Here is a 22,848-nt window from a genome sequence, read left to right on the forward strand (position 1 = left end):
GTCTAATCCCAAAGCAGTTCAAATAAGGGAATACCATTTCTCTGAGAACAGAGCCGTAAAATCTTTAGAGGCCATAATCAATTAGGACACACATTTCTCATCTAAAATATGCTACTTCTTTGCTTCTGCCCAGCTCCCTCACTTGTGAGCACAGGTTTCATTTTAATTCAAAAGGAAAAGCATTCATTCTTTAACGGTCGGTGACATCCCATTCCATTCCTCAGAAATGTCCGCTTCAATCTAAACTGGACCACCTCTGCAGTGCTGACAAAACACAGACCACGGCTGAAATTACTTGCAGAAAGTAAGTAATTTTCTTTTCTTTTGTACACGGACATAGTATTCTGGATTATTTTTTATTGTATTCCCGAATACAGGGGCTTGATGAAATAAACACATTCAGAAATTATCTGTAAGAAATCAGAAATATGTCAAATTTCCAAACTTGGAAGGAGATGATGGGCTTCAACCCAAGTTGGCACAAACTTTATTTGTCTCCTTTGGACAAAATGGTCTGTATTGCTGATGGTTCTAGAAAATACTCGGAAGGCAAAGAAAATTTCTTGGGGATAGAGAAGATTCACTCTACCAAAAAAACCCAACCGTTTAATAAAGCAACTATTTTCCTTCTTTGCATTAAATTATGTGTCACTTAAATTACTATTAGGGACAGCACTTGTCTGAAAGCAAGAGAAGCAAGCGGGATATCTAATGTTATTTGAACTATCACCATGTTTGTTGCCTCTCCCAGACCAAAACCCACAGTGCTGCTTAAACATCATCAGTGAAAGTCAAATGATGTGGTGAAGCTCTTGAACAGCACCCAGCCCTCTCTGTCTTCTTATCTTTACCATAGTGAGCCAGCACTGGGCACGTACCAACTATTTTCTATCCCATTGAAACAGTCAGCCCTTTAGTTTTCTCCTTCACATGAGACAAATAGAGGAAACTGGGTTTAATTTAAGACACTGAATAAACTCTCCTGTCAGGTTGTTACAGTCAAACTCCTTCCCCTAGGATAAAATTCTCTATATAAAGAAAATCATAAAAATGTGACATTTCGACATCACAGTGTTTAGCAATGTTCCTTTTCCTCATAAGGAAATTATCCTCAGACTGGATGGCAGTAAATATTTTGTTTGGCTCTTATTTCTAAGCTTTTGGACAAGCTGAAAATCACTCTGCTTCTAGAGAACATTATATAGCATAATGCAGCAAGAGAAGAATAGTTATCTTCCGGTTAGCATTCTTACTCAATTCATTCTCTGAATAGCTGGGATGACCCTGTTTTCATTGCTTGGCACGGAACACAGTGAGTCTGGTCAGAAGTCCTGCCTTCATTCCGATTTCTTTGGAAAAGTGCTGGAGTTGAGTACTTAGAACTGCCATGGAAAGAGATCTCCATTAATTTTCTGGTCTGGTAACACATTCTACAAGCTAACAGGAGATGATACCACCTGAAGAGCCTGCCCAGTTTTATCAAGGAGCAGAAAAATAGAAAGTGTAGTCCCTTGAGAGGCATTTCCTTTCAAACCGGATTGTAACAAGAAGCAAGTGTAACAAAAGAAAGAAGACCTCCTGAGATGGGATGATCACAGTTTATTTCACATTTTGTTGTATGCTACATTTAGGTCACAATTTATATTTTACATCCCATTCTAGCTAGAAACTCAGAAAAATGTACAGAATGTTTTGCATAAGCACTGTAGACCACTGGTACAAGCAAATGCATCAACACACATTTATTTTCAGCAAACAAGCATTTAAGAAAACCCGCTGAATGAACTTTGCAATCGGTTATAGATCAACTGAAGGGTGAGGAGAGACTCAAAACAGCACCAACCCTCCTCTTCCCACTACTCTTTCCCCTCAGGTGATAAGGGGGGGAAAGAGCCGCGCCTCAACATGGCGCCCCAGAGCCCGCCTTCTCGCCGGCGGAAGCGGGAGTGACGCAGTGAGGGCGACAACAAGATGGCGGTAGCCAGCCTGCTGCATGGCGCGTTCAGGCGGCTGTTTGCCGGGTTCTGGGGAAGCGGCTGGGTTTCGCCACCGGCTAGAGCCCTCCGGGAGGGTGAGTGCAGGAGTGGCTCTCGGCGAAGGGCCGCTTGGGAGCCGGAGCGGTGCCCCGGTATCGTTCTGTTCAGCCCCGGCTCCCGGGCTGCCCCTCTCCCCGGTCTCTCACCACGATGGAACATCGCCCCGTTCCACCACCACTCCACCACCTAGTGCTTTTTTCTTTTTTTTTTTCTTCTTTTTTTTTTTTTTTTTTTTTTTTTTTTTTTTTTTTTTTTTTTTTTTAAGGCGAAGTGAGTCTCATTTTGTTTTCTTGTCTCTTTCTCCGTTGTTTTTGTTTTGTGTAGTTGTGGAGGTGACTGAAGGCAACACGACCATAGTAAGTGTCTCCCTACTTCTTTCCCAGTAGCAGCTCATGCTGTTAATTCTTTCTGCAGAGGGGAATAAGCCTGTTGACTCCAAAAGGGGAGGGTGAAAGGGTCGGCTTTCTGTCCTAAAGACATCGCAGCCTGTGAAGGCCAAACAAAGGAAGGAGTATGTTACAAGTGTAGTTAAGCCTGTTGGCCACGGAAATGGTTTGGCCACAGAAAGCCTAGGTCGTTACCCTGCTGCTTGTAAGGTGATGGAGGGCTCCGGTCAGAGCTACCCAGACCCGTTGTGTGGTAATACCCAATAAAGTTGGGAGCTCTGACACTTGACATCATCTCAGCCCCATGGTTAGCGCCAGCAGGCATGGTGAAAGTTTACCCAAGTGCAGAGTTGTTCAGTGCCAGATGTATGACATATGCGTCGCTTGCCTTTGATCTGCGTTGTGTTTGTTAGTCACAGCATGTGCCGTAGGGGCTGCTGGTGATGTTGAGGTTGCCTTTCGTAATGTGTTCAGTGAGAAAAAAAATCAGTGGAAGAAGTGTCAAAGAAAGACCCTAGGTACTCAAAGAATATTGCTTCTGAAAATAAACAAGTTTTGAGGTATCTGATAAAAAAGAGCATCTTCTCAGCTGTAATTTAAGAAGGAAACTGCCAAAGCAGTAGAATTAGCATTTTGCTTGGTTAATACCATCTGATCTGTTGTGCAGAGAAATATTGGTGTTTAGAAAAAGCTCTGAAATGAATAGAGATGGGGAGCAAAATTTCATTATTCTGCTCATATTATGTATGCAGGTAACTATCTTTGTCTTGAAGACAGGTAGCACAGATATTTTGAAGTTTTTAAATATCATTGGGAGAGTAGTGCAGAAATTGTATATAAATAAATAAGGATTGAAAGGACTTTGTATTTTTTTTCCTTGCTTAAGAAATGGGCAAAAACTGACTGTTTATACATTTAAAAGTTTCCTTTGTGTCATGTTTGGATTTGTGGACACTGTTGAAACTTGAATGGAGTAGATTACTTAAATTTTAGATGTTTAACTTTTTACACTAACAGAGTACTCTAGAAAAAAAAAGTCTCAACTTCCTACCCCTTTGTAGCATCACAGGGAAGATCTGGGTGCTTCTGCTGCATATCTTAGCATCAGCATATGATCCATCCATACTCATGGATGAGAAAATCCTGTAACAAATGATGTAAATTGACCAACTAAAGGGCTGATGCATTTCTCAGTATGTCCTCTGGTCACTCCATTTGTCCTATGAACTCAGTGTCAGACTTCTCTGAATCCATCTGGGTTCTCATCTTCCTATGTACTCTTGTCTTTAATCAGTATCGAAGGAAGTGTTGGACATGAGTCAGATGAATGAATCCTAGAGGAATTCAGAATTAATCAGTGTACTGAGAATGTCAAGCCTTTGTATTCACTCGTAATTCTGTAACATAAGAATAATAACTCAGTGAGTTAACAATATGATGGCCCTCGGTTATTGGTCAATAATTACTCAAACCTGTATGTTGAAATTGATGTCAAGAAGAATTGACATAGCATTCTGATTTTTTTCATTCAGTTTCAAGATGAAGTTACAGTCAAAGTACAGTCTGAAGCGAGGCTGGCAAGAATCAACAAGACTCTGGGGGAATCAGACACACTGGGTTCCCCAGAAATAATTTTACCAACAAATAGAAAAGTAGATACTGACCCGTATTTTATATTAATAATTATTCTTTTTAATGTAAAACTTTCTGTTGAAACTGTGGGAGAGGGAATCTTAGGTAAATACTGAGAGTATTCCCTCTTTTTGAGGTATGGAGATGCTTCAGCCACAAATAACCTACCCACTTGCCATCGCTAGACAAGAAAGAAGCATGGTGTAAGATGGTCCTGGAATTTTAGATGGATATCAGAGTCCCGCACATACTTAGAGAAAATGTCATGTTTTTTTCTTCCCAGGTTTTCAGACTCAGAACCCAACAATTCAAAATAAATCAGCTTTTTTTTTTCTTTTCTTAAAAGCAACATTGTGTTCATCCACAGTGTGGGAGACTTTATTAGATACTTGGAATTTCTTTTTAAACTCTCTGTTTCTTGAACCTATTTGACCCTAGCAGTTGGTGTTCCATATATGGTTTTAATCTTGACCAGAAATTTTCTTCTTCCAGAACATTTTGAAGAAAAACTGTCTTCGTTTTTTGTTTTTTTTCTGACCATTCAGCTGCAAGTTGAGAGCTCTTGCTTCTATTCATAAGGCCTCAAAAAAAGACAAATGCACATTTATATAGACATCATATTCCTAACATATCTACATTTAGAAAACAAATTTCTCAAGTTCCTCCCACACACGCCTTCTTGATTTCTTCGGATGTTACTTTTGAGAAAATTTGTGTGTTAAATGTCACCATTCTGCAGTGACAGAGGAAAAGACTGTAAAATAGTCTCCCAAAGGAATTGTTCAGGGAATTAAAATAGAAAAAAATATTAGTGTAATTTAAAAAATAATTTAAAAAAAAAAAAGAAGAAGAAAAAAGCACACAGCGGACATCTTCCAACAGTCCTTTCTTAAGTCCGATTTTTTTTCCTCATAATTTTCCCTGTTGTTTGGTTTATAATCTAGCAAGCCTATGCGTGTTTTGGCCCACAGCATGCATGTGCTACTCTGTGATACTCTCATATTCCCAGCAGAAATATTTAACGCTTTTGGCTAACAGATTGCTACAATTACAAGGCATAGTGGTTCAAAGGAATACCACAATAAATGGTATTCAAGCAAGAATGAGAACTTCACATTAAGTGTGTACTAGTTTAGATTTAAGTAAAATATATACAAGAATTTACCAAATGATTTTCTGTGCCCCTTGGATTTCTTTTATCCCTATTGTCTTTGCATACACAAAGTGCTAGGTTTATCTATATATGAGTGAGTTGTATAACACAAATCCTGTCCCCCTTATATCTGTGGAATACTGATCAGCATGTTGTGGACTTGATGAAAGATACTTCTCAAGAGGAGGAGTATCAGAGGAAGTTTGGCGTCTGCACTATGTAATCTTCGCTTGTTCATTGTATCCTTTGAATTGTTTCTTAGATCGAAGGGAAAATTACAGAGGATCCTGAAACACCAACACCTCCTAACCCCTCTGGCCAGTGTCCTATCTGTCGCTGGAACCTGAAGCATAAGTATGATTATGTGGTAAGTTTAATGAAGTAGCGTTCCCCACAGGTGGTTAAAATTTGCTCTCAGATGTATTGTAGTGCACAACCTGCCCCTTTCTTCTTTTGCTTTTTTTTCTTCTTTTGCTGAGTGTAGTAAAAATAGGCAATTCCATCTCTGCTTCCCTTGAGTGTAACAAGAATAACTTCCTACATAGTAATTGCTTGCCTTAGCTGATCATATTCCTTGAGAAAAAAAAGGATTTCCTCATATCAAGTAGGAGGTTTGGAATGGCACATGCCCATTACTGCTGACCATCTGATCTGAGAGGCTGCATTTCTAACGTGCTTAGCTGCCGTTCAGCATTGTGCTTCTAGGTGAGTGGAACTGGAAGGCAAAAAAAGAAAAAAAAGAAAAAAAAAAAAAGCTGTCTGTCAGATTCAAGCCTGTTGTAATTCCAGAGAGGCCAAAAAACTTGATTAAATCAGTTGTGTATTCGAGCACCGTTTTTTCATTTTGGGTCATTGTCCACTAAGGTAGTAACTATTCTCTATGCTGTTTAAAGCTCTTGATGGATATGAGGTAGAGCACACATGCTTATTTCCCTTTCCCCTTTGCAACAGAAAAAACAGATTTTGATTGATGTCTTTTGCAGGAAATGTAATGAGAGTATTAATAACACTAAACGTGGAAGATGGCAGGGAAATTATGTAACTCTTTAAAGCAAAAGCACCATAGAATAGAGAGTGTGATGTAGAAGATGCATAATGTAGCCTCACCAGAGGTCGTTCAAACACAGAGTTCATAAAAGGACTAAGTGCCCCCACCATGCTAAAATCCCAGTGCTGGAATCAGAAAAGAAAACCAGACAAGAACATACTGTTACTAAGATAAGGTAACAGAGAAGTCAGAACAAGTTAATGCTAATAGGATTAGGGTGACAGAGATAGAAGTACATCTGGAGGAAAATAAATGCTTGTGAGAAAGGAAGACCATTAATGTGAGGGGAACTGAAAGCCCTGTTGGCTGCAGAATGACTGACCTGTTCACATGCAGTCCTAGTGTGTGCAGAAATGAAAAATTGTTGGGTAGGTACTAATGACAATCTTGCAAATGACTACTGCAAATCAACAGGGAATAAAATGAACAGATACGGACTTAAGCAATAGAAGTAACTTAAGCATTAAATTAGCTACAGGGCAGTAGGCCTGGCTTGCACGTAGCCCCAAGATCTTAGGGGAGTTAACTAACAAATATTTTGCTTGGCTTTGGAAGGATTTTTTTTAACATATGGAAAAATCCTAAGGAATCACCAAATGCTCTGATCTGAGTGCAATCCATGATTCCAACTCGGGTTCTATGCAGTATTAAACAATGGAATAAATGGGGGGCATAGTGTTTAGCATTCTTTGTTCTGGTTTCTGAGAAATCTGGGTAAGCTAAAATATGCTGAATTTGCGGGTGAGAATAAGTAAGGAGAAATGGTAGATACCGTTAACGTTTGGAAAGTACTGCAAGAACAGATCTGATTTGTTTTGTGTTGCCGTGTTTGAATGCAGGGATTTCTTGCAAGACACACTTCATCATGATTGCTGAACTTAACTGTGTTTGAAGTAAACTTGTCAGATTGAATAATAGTTTTCAAAGTGTAATTTAGTGTTACTTGCATGTAAATGTAAGGAGTCAGCAGTATCATTAACTAGCTAGCTCTACAGATTTCTAGAAAGCATTCCATGAGTCTCACATTAGGAACTCCAGAGAAGCTATAAACTGATTCTTAGGATTGAAATGAACTGTTGCAGAGGATTGAATCTTGGAAATTAATACGAAGACGTTTTCTACTGCTGTCTGCAGTAGTAGACTCAGTTGCTCAAAGAGATCAGAGCCACTGAGAACCAAAGCATTGGTTTTAGATAATGCAGTGCTGTAGGGCCTGTGTTCCAGGATTAGAAGTAGACTGCTAGCCAAATGTTATCTGAGTTTTTACTGTAAGCTAAGATTATGCATTTCTTCCATATTGAAGTTCAGTTTGATTCTTAGATCCTGGTTTCTACTGGTCAGCACTGAGGCAAGAGAAAACCAAATATGAGGAGAGAACCTGCAGCCAGAGTATTTAAAATCATTGTTGAGATTGTTCCCAATAATTGAGGAATCCAAGACATGTGTCCATCCTGGCTGTTGTATGGTTTCTGAATGCATATGTTTCTGGGTATATGCATCTAGTACTCCTGCTGCAGAGCAGAGGAGAATCTGGACAAAAAGCTGAAGATAGTAGCGTGAACTAGCATATCCGAGTTGTAGCATGTTCCTGCCTCAGTATTTAGAACTATTCCTCCACAAGGCTGATGAGAACTAGGAAAGTTTCAGTTCTGGAGTAGACCACCTCTTCTGCTTGAATAAGTTTGTTATATGTTTGAATGCCAGTTGAGAATTTACGGGCTTTTAAATGTTAAGGTGAATAAAACCTCCCTTTGCTGCACAAAAGCTCTCTGCTATTTTTCTTTGCTACGGCAGTGATGACTAGCAGAATCTTGAAGTGCTCAAACAATAAAGGGCAGACACATTACTGTGTGGGTAATTAAATAGTGGCACAATTTACTCGCTGGTGGTTGAATTATCCTAGAAGACAGTAAATTGAGAACAGCTATTTTTGTTAAAGACCCAGGCTAGTTTATAAAGCATAAACTATAACCTGTGTTTGGTAAGAGATTAGAATAGATGGATCACAGTGGTTCTTTTGAGATTGATAAGCTGAGATCAGTCAGTTGCACAGAAGGGAAAGTGTGAGCTTTTTTGCTTGGGATGCTTGTAATTGGAATGAATAAGGCACTATGAAAAGGGAAGTGTTGAATTAGCCCCTGAGGGAGCTGAGTAATATGACCTCATAGGACTTTCCTTTTGTGATGGGCAGCTAGCACAGTCTAAAGTAGTGGCATAATGAGTTACTTTAGCTGTCGGAGAACTGGGGGACCAATGTCTCCTAAGTTATTAATCAACCAAACAGGCATTGTGAGCACTCTCGGGTCATGATTCCAACTTGCCTCAGCTGCGGTGTGGAGGGCTGCAGTTGTCATTGCCAGTTCAGTCCTTAGTCTCTGCTGAGGCTCAGGATAAAGGAGCCCAAGGCACAAATTCCCACAGTTTGTGATCTGGGTATGTCTATCCACTAAAACTGAGAGTTGATTTTTTTTTTTTCTTTTTTAGCCATTGGAGATTTAAAAAAATAAAATTATGTTGATCATTGTCAGGCAACTGGGTTGGAATCTGCAGTCTTCTTACAAAATATCTAGAGGATGGTGTACACATCCCAGGAGTAAGAGTGAAAGGAGGAAGTATATTCTTGTGTAACTGGAAATAATGACTTGGCTGATACAACCCAGTAGTAATTTGGCTACACAGACAAATCTTATTGTGGTAAGTGAAGGTTTTAATGAATTGCATATAACTTGTCAAGGACCTTGCTTTTTAGATTGTCTGCAGATAGTAAAATGCAGAGATGCCTCTGTGAATTGATAGCAAGTTTATCCAGACCTTTTAGAGGTGAAGGCTAAACTTGTTTTTTTGCTTTTCCTCCTTATCCACTTCAACCGCCATTAGTCTGAGTTAGGCAGTAAATATGTCATCTTGCTTTAGCAGCAATTAGAGGAAACTGAACTGCAAAATTTGCCTGTTAGCCCTAGATTAATTCAATCCAAGTTGTTTTCATCTAATGCTGGAGATTACAGGGGTGGGAATCTGGGTCCAGCCTCATGGGAGCTGTCCAGTGATTAAAGCAAAGCCGTGGTTACAGGCTTGGCTGTCCATTAGCACAGAATGTGAATTTCATGGAACATGACGGCACCATGAGAACTTGCCAGACATTTTTTTCTTTGACTCTTCTACACACTTACACACTTCCCTCCACAGCTGCCCCATAAAGTTGGCTGTACCTGTCTGCTTTCTCCCAGTGGTAAGATGCATCTGTGTGATTACACTGGGAGAGGCAACTGATCTGTTAACTGTGGGAATCTTCAGAAATGGACAAACCTTCTGTTGAGTATGCAGCATTTTAAGCCAAATGGCATGAGTGTGATTTGAAGCTGTGGCAGCTAGAACATAGGCGATTTCACTTGAAATTGACTGCCACGCAGAGCTGGTTGGCTGGTAACACTGTTGCTCAGAGATAATAACAAAGAATGGATTTTCTTGATTTTTTTTTTTCTGGAGGGAGAAAAAGCCCAATCTCCCTTTACTTTTCACCTCCCCCCTTTGCATGGAAATATTAGATAACAACCCTGTGACTCCGTGAGGCGTGGTGGTAATATGAGAAAGCACTTGGACCACACACACCCTTCACTAGAGCCTGTGGCCTCCTTAGGCTTTCATTGCAGCAAAGACTGGAGCAGCCTTAAACTTGCCATCATCTCCTTTTTCCCTCTTTCCCACTGAGTAATGCAGGCTAGTAGAAGAGCCTAGAAAGTTTTTTACTTCCTGGGCACTTGGAGCTGAACAGCCCTTTCTCTCTTAGAGAAGTGTTATGTTTGTGCTAAATGGCAAATTGAGGTGTTGGTGATTTGGAGAACTGGGTAGCTAAAGAAAATGGAAAAAGGGGGATGGAGTCTTGCTTCGGTTTCCTGGATCCAATCCAGTGCATTTCAGGAGTGGCTGAAAGTCAGTGCCCTTGGACTGCTTGGCTGGCCCCTGCCCAGCCTCCACCAACGCAGCTGGCACCAACTGATCCCCTGGTTACTGTTCTCATTGGCAAGGCAGTGTACTGCTGGACCGAGGACACTTTTCTTCCCTTTTATTCACAGATGGCCTCTTGGGAGCTTCCTGCTCATTGCTCAGCTATGCTATTCCTGTTCTTATGATACAACATCGCTGTGGATGGTGGATGATAAGCCATTTTGTATTTACAAGTGTGTTTTTGAAGGAGATGGATCTGAAAATCAGCCTGATCGTGTTAATTGGTAGGAAGGGAGACGGGGAAGAGGGAAATTGTTTGTCGTGATCACAATAGTGAGGATGGGATTGGGGGAAAATAAACCTCTGGGTTTTGACTGCAGCATTTGTATAACAGCATCTCATATTGCAGAACTGGTTATTGCTAGAAAGTTGTACTGAATTCCAGCAGCCCACTTCAGAGCTAAACTGGTCTCATGCAGTAGGGATGGATTTATAAATCCAAGATAGCTATAGTTTCTCAATGCTCATTTTTAGTCTACTTGTGATTGCTTGTCTTTGCAATGACAGTAAATGAAGCTTAGGAATGTTCCAGGGAGCTCTTTGTGAAGTAGAATAGATGTGGACTGGGAGAAGATCTGCCTCTAACAGGCAGAATTAGGGTCACCTGTCATGAAGAGCAACAAGTACTCTCTGTTCTCACCTGTTGCCATAAACTGATAGGAGTATCAAGTGCTGATATACCTGGTTTGAATTCCTATCGTGTTGAAGTGTCTGTTGTCACGTCCCTTCCAGCCTGAGAGCCACCTCTGCGTGGTCCAGCTGCCTCAACTATGAAAATGTTTACAGTAATGGAGAAGTAAACTCTCAATTAGCAACAAGTCTGTGAACAGATAGCGAAAAACAAGTACAGAGGCCCCGGAAGCCCTTTCGGCCAACTTATGCAGACATCAGCTTGTCAAGGGGACCTGCCTACGTTGGTCTGAGGGTGTACTAGCAGTGGTGGTGCGTGTGGAAGTGAAGAGCTGGACTGCTTTATTGTGTACAGTTAATGGGACACTCATGCAACAGCTGTTGCTGCTGTGGTTAGGAATTTGTAATCCCAGACCTGTGATACTATCTGATTCTAGAGATTCCTTTAATTTTGTTTTTATTAGAAGTGCTTTTTATTTCAAGAGCTTTTAATTAAGAAGGTCAACAGCAGTTTAATCTGAGTGATCCTTGAATCTCAGCCGAACCCTCAGCATGCTTTGAGTGCTCCTTCTATGCAGCATGGCTTTAACATCTCTGCTTAACGCATGCACACACAGGCAAGGAACTGAAGGCAGTGATTTATTCTAGTAGGTCTTTCCTATCAGCACATGTTCTTTTCTTACAACAAACTTCTTCATGCAAGACTTTGGACCATTTCCAAGTTCTCCACCCCTCCAAAGAGACATGAGGGAAGTTCCACCATGGGAAACAGGACTAAAGTTTGAGGAATAGATAGCAGAGAACAATCCTGCTCTGAGGGAACAAGGAAAGCGCCAGAGGTGATCTAACGTATCTGTGACCTTTAGAATAGCAGCTGTAATGCCATTTCAAGTTGTGTAAACACTGTCCATCTGTAGGTCTTGTGTAACTGTGCCTCAGTACCTAGGACACATTATCTTAGCCAGAATCTTGGAGCAAGTGACAGTGAAGTAGTAGGGATTGCAGCTGACATCATGTGTTTACAATAGTGAAGTCAGGGGAAGACTCAGACCATGTTAGTGACCTAACTGAGCTAAGCTGGCGGGCAGAGTGATGGCTAGCAAAAGCCACTTGTTGACAAGCTGCAGCTGAGATGTGTGGGAAGTATTCTTTGTTTTGTTTTACTTTGTATTGAGTTCTGTACACAGCACGAGGATTAGCACAGCACCTGAGAATCACAGCAATTAAAGGAGCTGTATTACACTGATGGTTTTGCCCTTTTCTTGCTTCCTCAGGATGTCTTGCTGTTGAGCCAGTTTATCCGTTCTGACGGAGGGATGCTGCCACGAAGGATCACAGGCCTCTGTCTGGAGGAGCACAAGAAGATTGCTGCCTGTGTGCAGATGGCGCACCGTGCAGGTACCTAGCCTCCTCCCTCAGACAACATTCTTAGTGCAGTGTACAGAACCTCATGAGAGGGCTCTCCCACCCGATTAGTATGGTGATGAGATTTAATTGTCTAGTCACCCAGTAAACCCATCATGCACCAAGCACTGGGACAGGATGACTGACCAGAAAGAAGCTACTTACTCTGCTTTCTCTGTGTCTTGGTTCCTGCCTTAGCAGTAGATATTTACTCCTCTAGATGAGTCTACTGTTGCAGAAGGATGTGGGAAATATCTCAGTCTATAGCAACTAATGAGTAAACCAGCCAGTTTCTGAAGTGACATGTTTTAGCATAAGCTTGATCTTCTACCCATTAATGCACCTGTCTCCTATCTGCCTCGTGAAGATCTTTGTTTTGACCTGGGAGCAGGTCCCAGGTTGACACAGTCTGAGTATTATCCAAGTTAAATGGACAGAAGATTTTAATAGTCAAATTTCTGTCCTGAAGGTGGAATCTGACTGGACTTCAGTGCCTTATGTCCTCTCAAAAAGCCTCTTTGGGGAGCCTGAGTCTTTGGCGTGTTTCCTCTCAGACAGTGTGTACAGCAAAACCTCCTAGCCTCTCTCTGGCTAGAGTGCAGGTTCAGCAAAAGAAAGTTAAAGAAAGAATAAATACTTTTTCTGTTTTGGCTATGTTTAGCTAAGTTATGTTTTAGCAGTACGGATCTGGGTTGCCTGACTTACAAGGTATAAGTAACTTGTGGATGCTATAGAGGCAAAGGGGGAACTGTAAAGTATTCTCATGCCTTTCTTTTTCTATCTCAGGATTGCTGCCAAACCACAGGCCTCTACTTCCTGAAGGGCATGTTCCCAGGAAACCCAAGTTGAACAGGTGAATAGTCTCATCTTTCCATGTCTCTTTTTTTCAGGAATAGATTGGAAGAGGAAAAGCAGTTCCTTATAACTGGCTAGAACATGGCTTGGGCAACAGGTCTTTTAAAGAATACGTATCTACTATCATGAAATACTCTCAGTAGTTTTTTAAGGACTGCGTCTCGTTCAATCAGTCTATCCCCACGGGGTGAAAACTGCTACACATTAGTCTGCCCTGCCTTCTTCAGCTGCACTGGCCTGCTGTTCATCAATATTCAGTAGGGCAGATATAGAAGGCTGCCACAGAAGTGGAGTCACAGCATCACAGAGTAGTTGAGGTCAGACAGGTACTGTGGAGACTATTTAGTTCTCAATTCCTGCTCAAGAAGGGTCACTTAGAGCTGATTACCCAGGAATGCCCAGTCAAATTTTAAATATCTCCAAGGGTAGACCTCTCACAGTTTCTCTGGGCAGCTTGTTCCAGAGTTCAGCCACTCGCAGTTAAGAGGGTACTTTCTTAAATATAGATGAAATTTGTTTCAGTTTGTGCCTGTTGCCTCTTTTTGCTGGGCACCACGGAGAAGAGCCTGGCTGTCTTCTTTAAACCTTCTGATCAGGTACTTATAAGCATTGATGAGACTCTCTCTGAGCCTTCTCATCTCCAGAATAAAAGTCCCTTCTCTCTCAGCCTTTCAGTGTCTGGCCCCCAACTGCACTTGCGACAAAAGGGCGCTCAGGATGGGTACCAGCAGTGTGTTGGGGCTGAGCAGCTAGCAAGGGCCTGCCACAAACCTGTTTTACTCTGCCCCATCTCCATTTGCCCTTTTTGACTGCAAGCTGTGATTCGTCCTCAGCCTGCCCTTCCTGTATAACACCCTGTCTTCCCCCTCCCAGGACTGAATGGCCCCTGGCCTTTGGGGGCGAACCGAAAGGCTGCTGTCGCCTTCTGCGCTTTGCTCAGCGTTAGGAGGTGCTAATCCCCTGTTTATGGCCTCACACTCTGTTTCCATGGGGATGTCAGAGCGGTTTATGAACCCTGCATTAGCAAGCCATGGGGTTACCAGAGGCCATGGGGCTGTTGCTGGGAGAGCTTAGCCTGCAGAGTTTGGGGCAGTCAGAGAGTCCTTCCTGCATTTCAGTTCTGATGCTCTGCAATGGAGATCTGAGGCAGGCCCTAAGATGCTGTCAGGCTGTGCACTGAGTATTGATGAGAATCAAATTAGAGGACTCTACATTCGGTGCAGCCCTGTTTCTGTCAGATACTTGGACTCTGAAAGCTTTGTTGTTCCTGTATCTTAAAAGTCTTTGGGATTCTTTAGTTGCTGCATCTATCCAGCAGCTGTGGGGTGGAGCACGTTATCTCGTTAACATTTATATAGCAACCCTGCATAGCAGGTTGAGACAGGAAATGGTAAATCCTGTATCTTGCTGGAATCACACCGGGACTCCAGGTCTAATGCCTCGACTTTTATAAATTGTTTCTTAGAATTTTAGCGAGAACAAAGGGTACTTCAGGATACGTTCTACATGGAAGTAGGTGCTCCACCTCTAAAATTAAGAGATTTTAATTAGTGGTTAGTATCCAGACCTTCCCTGCTGCATTGCTAGTCCCTCCTTACACCACATGATTTTCTCTCCCCGGCAAGGGAATGTAACAAGCAAATTTCAGGTCGTTGAGGAAAAGAACAAAGCTGTTGTTGAGGAGATGGAACAGCAGTGAAACTGGCAGTCTTTGGGGTCTGAATGGGGACAATGGAATGGAATCAAGAAATTTGATTGGAAGCTTTGGTGGTGGTGGAGGTGGAACTAACCAACAAGTCCTGGAGCCAGGGTAGAGTGTAGGGGTACTTCAGGAGTGCATCTGTGATCCTTTGCAACATTAACTTTTCAGTCTGCTGAAAGGGGAAAGATCTGTATCTCCTTGGAAATCTTATCCAGTGTGGCTCTATGAGAGTTTTAACTATGCCTGCCCCTACCTGTACTTTCCACATTGTTCAGTGGAAGTGTAGCTGGCACTGGTTGAAGCAGGAGGTGTTAATTACTTCCTTCCTCCAGCCCTATGGGGGCAGGGTGGCCCTGCAAGGTCTGATGGGTACCTGTACATGCTGAAGACATTTAACCTGTACTTACTTCAGGAATGAAGACAGAGTTATTCTCATAAGTTTCCTTCATAAATGACTTGTCCAAGCTTATGTTCCCATTACCTCTGTAATCATTCTTAAAGCCTTTGTAAGGCCATAGTAACTGGGGACGAACTCAACCTGTGGTGATGCCAAATGCAAGTGAACCAGCAGGGGCAGAATTGGTCTGGGACATCTGAGTGAAACAAGCTGCCATGTTGAGTGCCATGAGAACCTGATCAGATCATCCTGTAATCCTGTGTGCCGTAATACCAGCACTGCCAACCTAACTGAGCCCGTCACTTCACTGCATTTGAGGCCTGCTGGGTTTTCAAGCGCTGGGAGCCTATCACAGCAAGTGCTGTATTGTGCAATTAGGTGATGTATTTTCCAGATCTTTGAGCTTCAGCTTTTCTTGAGATCCCTATATTGACTGCTGTATTCTTCTTTATCTCTGTTTAAATGAGAAGAATTTGCTTTGTTTTGCACTGCTATTGTAGCCCTGGGAATGCCAATGGGGAGAAAATGAGCATTCATGTAATATGCAGTTGTATCAGATTGTATCTTGGGCTACTTGTTAAAGCTTTTCCAAGACTAGAACACAGCTAATGTACATTCCTTAATGTTGGTTTAACCAGTCCATGTACTCTCCAGTTCAGCCTGCAGTAATGGCTTCTTCCTTGCACCATCAGTGGGTCTGCTCTGTGTGTAGCGTTGAAAGAGACTCTTCTGCTCTCTACCCCTCCAGAAGGCCCCGACCACCGTTTTAACAAAGGTCAGGGATGCTGCCCTGCAGTTGATCTACTGATGTGAAGTTTGGATTTTTTGCTTCTCTGGAAGGTGCTTTTCTGATGTTTACAAACAGAATCACTGTTATATTTTCTGAAGTGGTTTTATTGTCTCCATTGTACATACATCAGACATTGTCTCTTCCATGCCCCAGAATTGTCTGCATATTGGTAAGAATTTACCTGTTTTGCACTGGGTCACTGGCAGCTGACCTTCTACTACCTACCCCATTTCCTAACCTGTTTCTGGGATGCAAGAGTAAGAGCAGAATGCTTTTGGAAGCAGTGATCTGCTGATCCCGGCTTGTTCTTGGTCATGCAGCTCGAGCACAGAGTAGATGTGATCACATCCATCCATCCAAGATTTAATGTAACATAGAGAAGGAGACAGAACTGCAAAATAAGGTTATAACATGAAAGTGGAATGCCAGTTTGAGCCAAGCTCTGGCCATCATGGTGGCAGGTGATGTGTGGAACAGATTGAGGTCAGAATTTGACTGAGAGGCACTCCACAGCTCTCTTCTACTCCTTCATTTGGGACGCTACCCAGGTAAGACCCACTGTGGCATTCCTCATTTCTTGGATTTAGTTCTTTCTTTTCACATTCTGATTTGTTTTTGACAGTGATAGCTCATGAATATTTTTGCTTAACTGCTTTACATGCTGTGGGCTCTTCTGTAGAAATATGGCCATCAGAGTATCTGCATCATCCATAAACTCTTAAGTCTACTGTCCTCCCTCCCTCTTTCATAACATTTATCTACAGAACTTGGGCATGAAACCAATGAAGATTACCCTGCCATTACAGAATTAGTCCCTACAGTTCGTCTATTTGGCCCAGTCTGGGGCTTTCACTGTTTTCAAGGGTTGATTTCTACAAGCAAATTTGTCTTGTAGCCAAAGATCGTTCCCTCAGCCCCAGTCTGAGTTCTCTCTTTTGTAACTTCCTATTGTTACGTCTTATTTTTGAGTCCATTTGTGCTCCAGCCAGGCATGTTCTAGTTAAGTACTGCTGCAACAAAATATCGTCACTAGCCCATGAAGTTGAGGACATTGTCAGGAATTTCACCAGCACTGTGTGGAGTGACAGGCTATCTGCAGACTCCAGAGTCATGTGTGCAGGCCACTACACACCAAAACCATTTGGGAAGCCATCAAGTACAGCTGCAGGCCAGGCTTCTGTCCTTGTTTTCCAGGAGTGGAAAGCTGAACAGCTCAGCAGTTTTGTTTACAGCATGGCGGTTGCTGCATGGATACTGGGGACTAACTATCCAGAACAGACACCAACTTCAGGCCATCATCTAGATGCTCTCTTAACGTGAATATACCACTCATTTTCTTTTGGCAGGCCCAAATTGTTGGTTAAAGCACAATATTGGGAAGTTGTTCCCTTCCAGAAAGGACTGAAGGATGTCACAGGTTCCCTGAGTCATCTTTGCTTGTCAGCAAGACGTGGTGTACATGTGGAGTATGTGATTCTGAGTGCTCAGTTACTATTCCATTTTCACCTTCCTCCTGGAAGAACAGAAATTGACACAGCTAATATCCAAGTCAGTCCTTCCTCTGCCTGAACTGGAGGATTTGCTGTGTGTCAGGGAAGAGGCAGGTTCCATATGAACTCCTCATGAATTATAAAGTTGTCAGGCTCTGCAGGCACATCTCATCCCTCAGAGCAGAATCTGATTTCACTGCTATTGGTGTTTCAGTGCAGCAGCTTGTAGTTTCTCTCATCTGTATGGAAACTGTTGTGCATAGCATGTGAATTCAAAAGAGCAAAGAGCCAGAGCGGCTGCAGGTGAGCAAAACCAAGAAGTGTCAAGGGAAGGGATGTGGCAGGGAGGAGGCAGTCTTGCCAGCACTTTGATAGAGTGCTTCCTGCACAGTCTGTAGCCCTCTGCCTTCTGCTCTTAATCCAAACAAGAGACGGGCTGAAAAAGTTCAATGAGGGTTCAGAAGTTCAGCATTGAACCGCACCAGCATACTTGGGCTGCACACAGGGCTGCAGTAGCCCCACGTGTAGGTAATTTCTCTTACCCAGCACATGGAATTTCTGCGCTTATTTCTAGGTGTTAAGCAGCAGCCTCTAGGTGGGAAGGGTTTGGGGCCCTCCTGCTCAGAGAATAAAAGTCATGGAAACTGATTTCTATGTGCCACGGAGATTTTAGGTGACTGTGGCTGACTAATTACAGCTGTTTCCATGTGTTTTATATCTTGCCATTTCCAGTCAGGGAAATGTGACCAAGATTCCCATCATGCTTTACCCAAACTAGTCACTTGTGTAGCTGGAGTCTAGGGATTCTGGTTGTTCCCTGGGATCCTACCATGTTCAAGGTGGCAAGCAGGGCCCTGGGGTTGGTTGCTGCTCTCTGAGATTGCATTTCCTTCCTGCTTTGTCCGGAATGAGAGCTCTGCATACTGAGATCACAGGTTAGGAGACTGCACACCAGCTGCATTTGGCATCCACGTGGAGGCTGTGTCCTGACAACCCTCAGCTGACTGAGAAAATTTAGACCATCTGCCAGTGTATGTCTGTAGGTTATTGTAAAAGCTCCCCAAGACAAACCAGGTGGCTGGCTACAATGGGAAGTTGGGTGACTTGGCTAGAAAAGGGTGCACAATTTCTTGAAACACTAGATTACATGGACAGTAGAGTTCACAGGAAAGTCCTGTGTGCTGGGCTTTGAAGCTCTCATATATGAGTTTTGTGGTTTCTTTTTACTGTTGGGGACAAAAAAAAATATTCTGTGAAACAGTAGGAACTGGGATTAGTAAAAGAGGAAAAGAAACTTTGTAAACTGAGTGCTCCCAGGCATCGGGCTTTTGCTATTGCTGAATCAAGGTAGGAAAAAAAAAAAGGCAGCAAACAAAATAGGACAAGTTTGAGTTTGGGACAAAGCAAGTATTAAAAGTGCTAAAAGCAAATGTGCTCCAGGAAGGGAAAGCGTCCAAATGTCTGTTTCAGCTAACAATGAAAAGCCCCAGCCTGCAGTCCCCAAAGGAAGCCAAAAGCCTGGACCAGAGAGCTGGATTAGACCTGCTCAAAGGAGAAATAACAAAAGCTTTAAAATCAGGCCATTACTAAATCCTCCTTCCTATGCAGAATTGGGGTGTGCACTTCCAGCCCCCACACAGAAACAGAGGGATTTCTTAAAAAGCCACTGTCTGTCTAAACCTGCACACAGCATTGATGTGTATCTTGCATTCACATATTTGCTGCTCTCCCAGTGAGATCATTTATTATCACGGGATCACTTTCCTGTAAACGTGCAGACACGTGACCAGAACTGCACTTGGCACATTGGTTCATTAAAACAATTTCAGATTTTTTTTTTTTCTTCCTTCGCTGTAACTGCAGTCTTGTGATATCAAAACTTGTGCTACAGACATCCCCCTACAGCAAGGGAAGTGTGAGAAGACGTAGCCCCGTGTGCCTGTCAAATAACTCTACAACTTCTCCCCCAAAAAGCTGCCTTACATTGGTTCTTTGCCAGATTTCCAAGTAGGTACCCATGTTTGGTCTCTCTGAACTCCCCTTACTTTTGGAATGAGAGACAGGAGTCTCTCTGATTTCCTGTCCTCATATTGTTATGTAAGGGATTCCACTAATGCACTAGCATAGCATTAAAAATCAAAAGGGACTAATTTAATGCATTTATGTGAGAACAAGTGACTGAACCTTGTTCCACGCCGTCTTCCGAATCCCTCTTGCCATTGCTTCTAGGTCTTTTAACTGTCATAAATTCGTGAAAGCAAAACAGTTTGGAAGGGGCTTCATTTCAGTGGCGGGAACCTCCAAATGTGATCCAATTTTTTAAATTTGTATTGTTCAGGATTGCCGGGGAAGAAAAGTGCAAGGAAAATGTGTTGCTGTTACATAGTCTGTAGCTGCCTGGCATTGCAAGCTTTCTTTGTAGTTCCCAGGAATTTGCCACATGCCTTCAAATAAATGCATTATATGGTCTCTGTCCAAAGTTCTTAATATCTCAAATTTGCTTGATGCAAATAAAAGGTAACAAAGCTGTTTGGGGAGAAGATGACTGATTGAGGTTACATTAAGACCATGGGATTACTCAACACAGGCATGCAAACATCACTGGACAAAGTTTATCAGTCTGTTCCAAATTCTAATTTGTTGGAGCATTGTTTGTGCAGATTACGCTGGGGTTTTACTTTGGATCTTTATTGTCTGAAAAGAGTCTTCTTTCTCTAGGGACCTCTGTTCCCTCTCTACTGGTAGCAAAAGATTTAAAGCCTAACAAAACTCCAGGCCACCCAGCCGCAGGGTAAGATTTCCAGTAACTGATTCTGAATCTGAAATCCCCTGCCAGTTTGCAAAGCCAAGACTAAAACTTCAAATGGTAAAAAAGCAGAGAATATTTGCCAGACGTTACTCCAGACAGATTTGCAGTTGTGATAATTTGATTATAGTACCTCTTCCATTGTGGGTTCTGACTTCCTGCAGCAGCAAACTGGAATAGTATTGTAAAGAGAATGCTAAAGCAAACTCGAGCATAAGAAAATGCAAGACTGGGCCAGAATCCCATCCTGTGGAAAAGAAATACCTGTTTATCTACTGAAAGCCAACAAGTTCTTTTTTAGAGACTATTTAATACTGAACTTGGCATTTGTAATTAGTTTACCTTATTGAGGCAAGCTGTTGAAATGACACCTCCCCTAGAGGGTGGATGGACTCACTCTTGAACTTAGACGCAATGAAAGGATTTGGCATTCTGTTTTAGCTACTGGACAACTTGCCAGCAGCCTGGAGATTACACCTGATTTGTTTCACACGACTGGAAGTCAAGCAGGTGCCAGTGGCTACGGTACAGCAGAGGTGCAGCAGTTCCAAAACAAATAGTCCTTTTCAGTGGTTCCCTTCTGAACTGAGAGAGCTCTGCTCATCATTACTGCTTTCATAAAGAGGCATGTGGAGAGGCAAAGGCAAGCAAATGAGCGTTTGCTTCTGCTTTGACTAACACTGTTTTTCAGCGATCAGTCTCAACTTGAAGTACGTCTGTGTTGTTTTGACAGGTATCTGACTCGCTGGTCCATCAGATCTGCAAAGCCCATCTGGAAGAGGGGCCCTAAGTGGTGCAAAGTTCCCATGCCAGTTGGACACCTTCTTCTGAAGGATAATGTCAAATTTGTACACAAGCCGCTTTATTACAACCACTAGAGTCCTGAACTGGCACAGTCAATGAGCACAGCTGTTTTACACTGTTCTACTTTTTTTTTTTTTTTTTGCAAGTTTGTCAGTATCTCCAATTTCCAAAGTCAAAAACTCTCATTAGTGCTCTGTATTGTCTCCGGTGAATGAGCTGCAATCTGCTCCTTGAGGAAAACACAGGATTCAGCAAAGCAGAGTTCAGCGTTCAGAATGAATTTGGAGAAAGCAGGGGGCAAAGATTTTACCTCAAAGCCAGAAAGGATCTGAAGGCTTCTGTGTCATTATAGTCTACTACTGGGTTTGGAAAGGTGGTTTCCTTCTTTTCCCAGAAATAAATGGTAATTCCCCACTTATGTGTTTCACTTTGGATTTGCTTCATTTGCGCTATCGTATCTCTGATCACTGACACTCCTGCAGCACTGTTTCCTCAGCAGTAACAAATTATGTTAATGACTACCAGAGTGAAATATTTTTATAATCTGTACTATCTGTAATTTGCAGCAGAAAATGCATGTCAGTGGCAGGCAGGCATGTTTATTTCTTACACATTTGCTTCAGTATTCCTAGCTTGTGCATCCCTCCTGGATCAAGCAAATACAGAATGTTGATGTTCTTGACAGCCTGACTTGTTTTTTTTCTCCTTGCAAATGCATTTTCCACATTTTCCATGTCAGTGATTGGGGTCCTTCCTGGGATAGTTTTGGACTGACAGCTGTGCATAGTTTTCCATCCCGTAAGAAAAAGGTGGCACCACTTCTCTCCTTGTATAATACCTGTATGCATCTTCCACTGATCATTTCTACTTAAGAAGTGCTAATTAAGGGCCTCATGTGAAAGGCTTATTAAATTATTAGGGTTATTAGGGTTGTTATTGGTTCCATTTCTTTGATACTTATCTGAAAGCTGAAATCAACACAGCCTTTTATATGTACTGCTTGCATCAGAATCATCAGTTAATACTTACTGGCATGGGCAGGAACAAAGGGTTGGGATAAATCCATATTACCTGGGAAATCAAATTAGTGTATAATGTTTTTGGTTTTTTTTTTTTTGCCTTACTTTGCAAAATGGAAGTCCTGAATTCAGCCCCTTGAGCTGGCTAAGATGCTTTGGCTTTGGGAAAGAACCGACACTTCATTCACTATATTGAGTTAAAATCTCTGGGCTGGCCATCTCTGTTTTATGAAGCTTTGAAACCTACAGCCCTTCAGAAGGAAAAAGATTTTTCCTTCTCCTGTGAACAGAAGCAGATATGTTTTCTAGCCCAGGCAGCTGTGCTCACTTAGTTCTGCTAACAGAAGTCTCACTGGATAAAGCCATTGCCTTGAGATGAACCTAAATGAGAAAGTTTTGCAAACAACTACATGATGCCTACAGTTAATTTTTTCTAAAGTTTTGTGAAATAAGCTGGAAAGACTGTACTAAGTTTTGTGAAGCCTAACACCTAAAAAACAAAACACACTCTTGTCTTCAACAGGCTTTTCTGGAGTTAAGGGTTGCTTACTCTAAGGGATCTGAACAGCTTTTTACTTTGACTCCAAGGCAAAAACTCTGCTTTTGTTTGGCATTCATGGGTGACAGCAGGCATTCATTCATGTTCCCTCCAGATGAGTTTTTGTGTAAAGCATCATGTCTCTGTACACAA

The 22,848-nt window shown here is 42.2% G+C and overlaps 2 protein-coding genes across 4 annotated transcripts in view; both read left to right on the plus strand.

The window, feature by feature from the left end:
- Positions 1,920 to 21,822, plus strand: MRPS18A (mitochondrial ribosomal protein S18A). Of its 2 annotated transcripts, XM_021392716.1 has the most exons (6): positions 1,920 to 2,071; positions 2,361 to 2,392; positions 5,470 to 5,574; positions 12,165 to 12,288; positions 13,081 to 13,147; positions 21,068 to 21,822. In XM_021392716.1, the coding sequence occupies exons 1-6, from the start codon at positions 1,972 to 1,974 to the stop codon at positions 21,210 to 21,212; spliced, it is 573 nt and encodes a 190-aa protein (XP_021248391.1). In that variant the 5' UTR covers positions 1,920 to 1,971; the 3' UTR covers positions 21,213 to 21,822. The 2 variants fall into 2 exon arrangements, with proteins under 2 accessions (XP_021248391.1, XP_021248392.1); XM_021392717.1 differs by lacking the exon at positions 2,361 to 2,392 and having other exon boundaries at positions 1,937 to 2,071.
- The window catches only part of LOC110396838 (epoxide hydrolase 1-like), a 65,173-nt gene continuing 54,546 nt past the window's right edge, over positions 12,222 to 22,848 (plus strand). For both annotated transcript variants that reach the window (XM_021392707.1, XM_021392706.1), the window contains exons 1-2: positions 12,222 to 12,288; positions 13,081 to 13,147. The gene's annotated coding sequence lies outside the window, so the exon portion shown is untranslated. The remainder of the gene's footprint in view (positions 12,289 to 13,080; positions 13,148 to 22,848) is intronic.

This window comes from Numida meleagris, chromosome 3 (genome assembly GCF_002078875.1).
Source record: "Numida meleagris isolate 19003 breed g44 Domestic line chromosome 3, NumMel1.0, whole genome shotgun sequence".
Lineage (NCBI taxonomy): Eukaryota > Metazoa > Chordata > Aves > Galliformes > Numididae > Numida > Numida meleagris.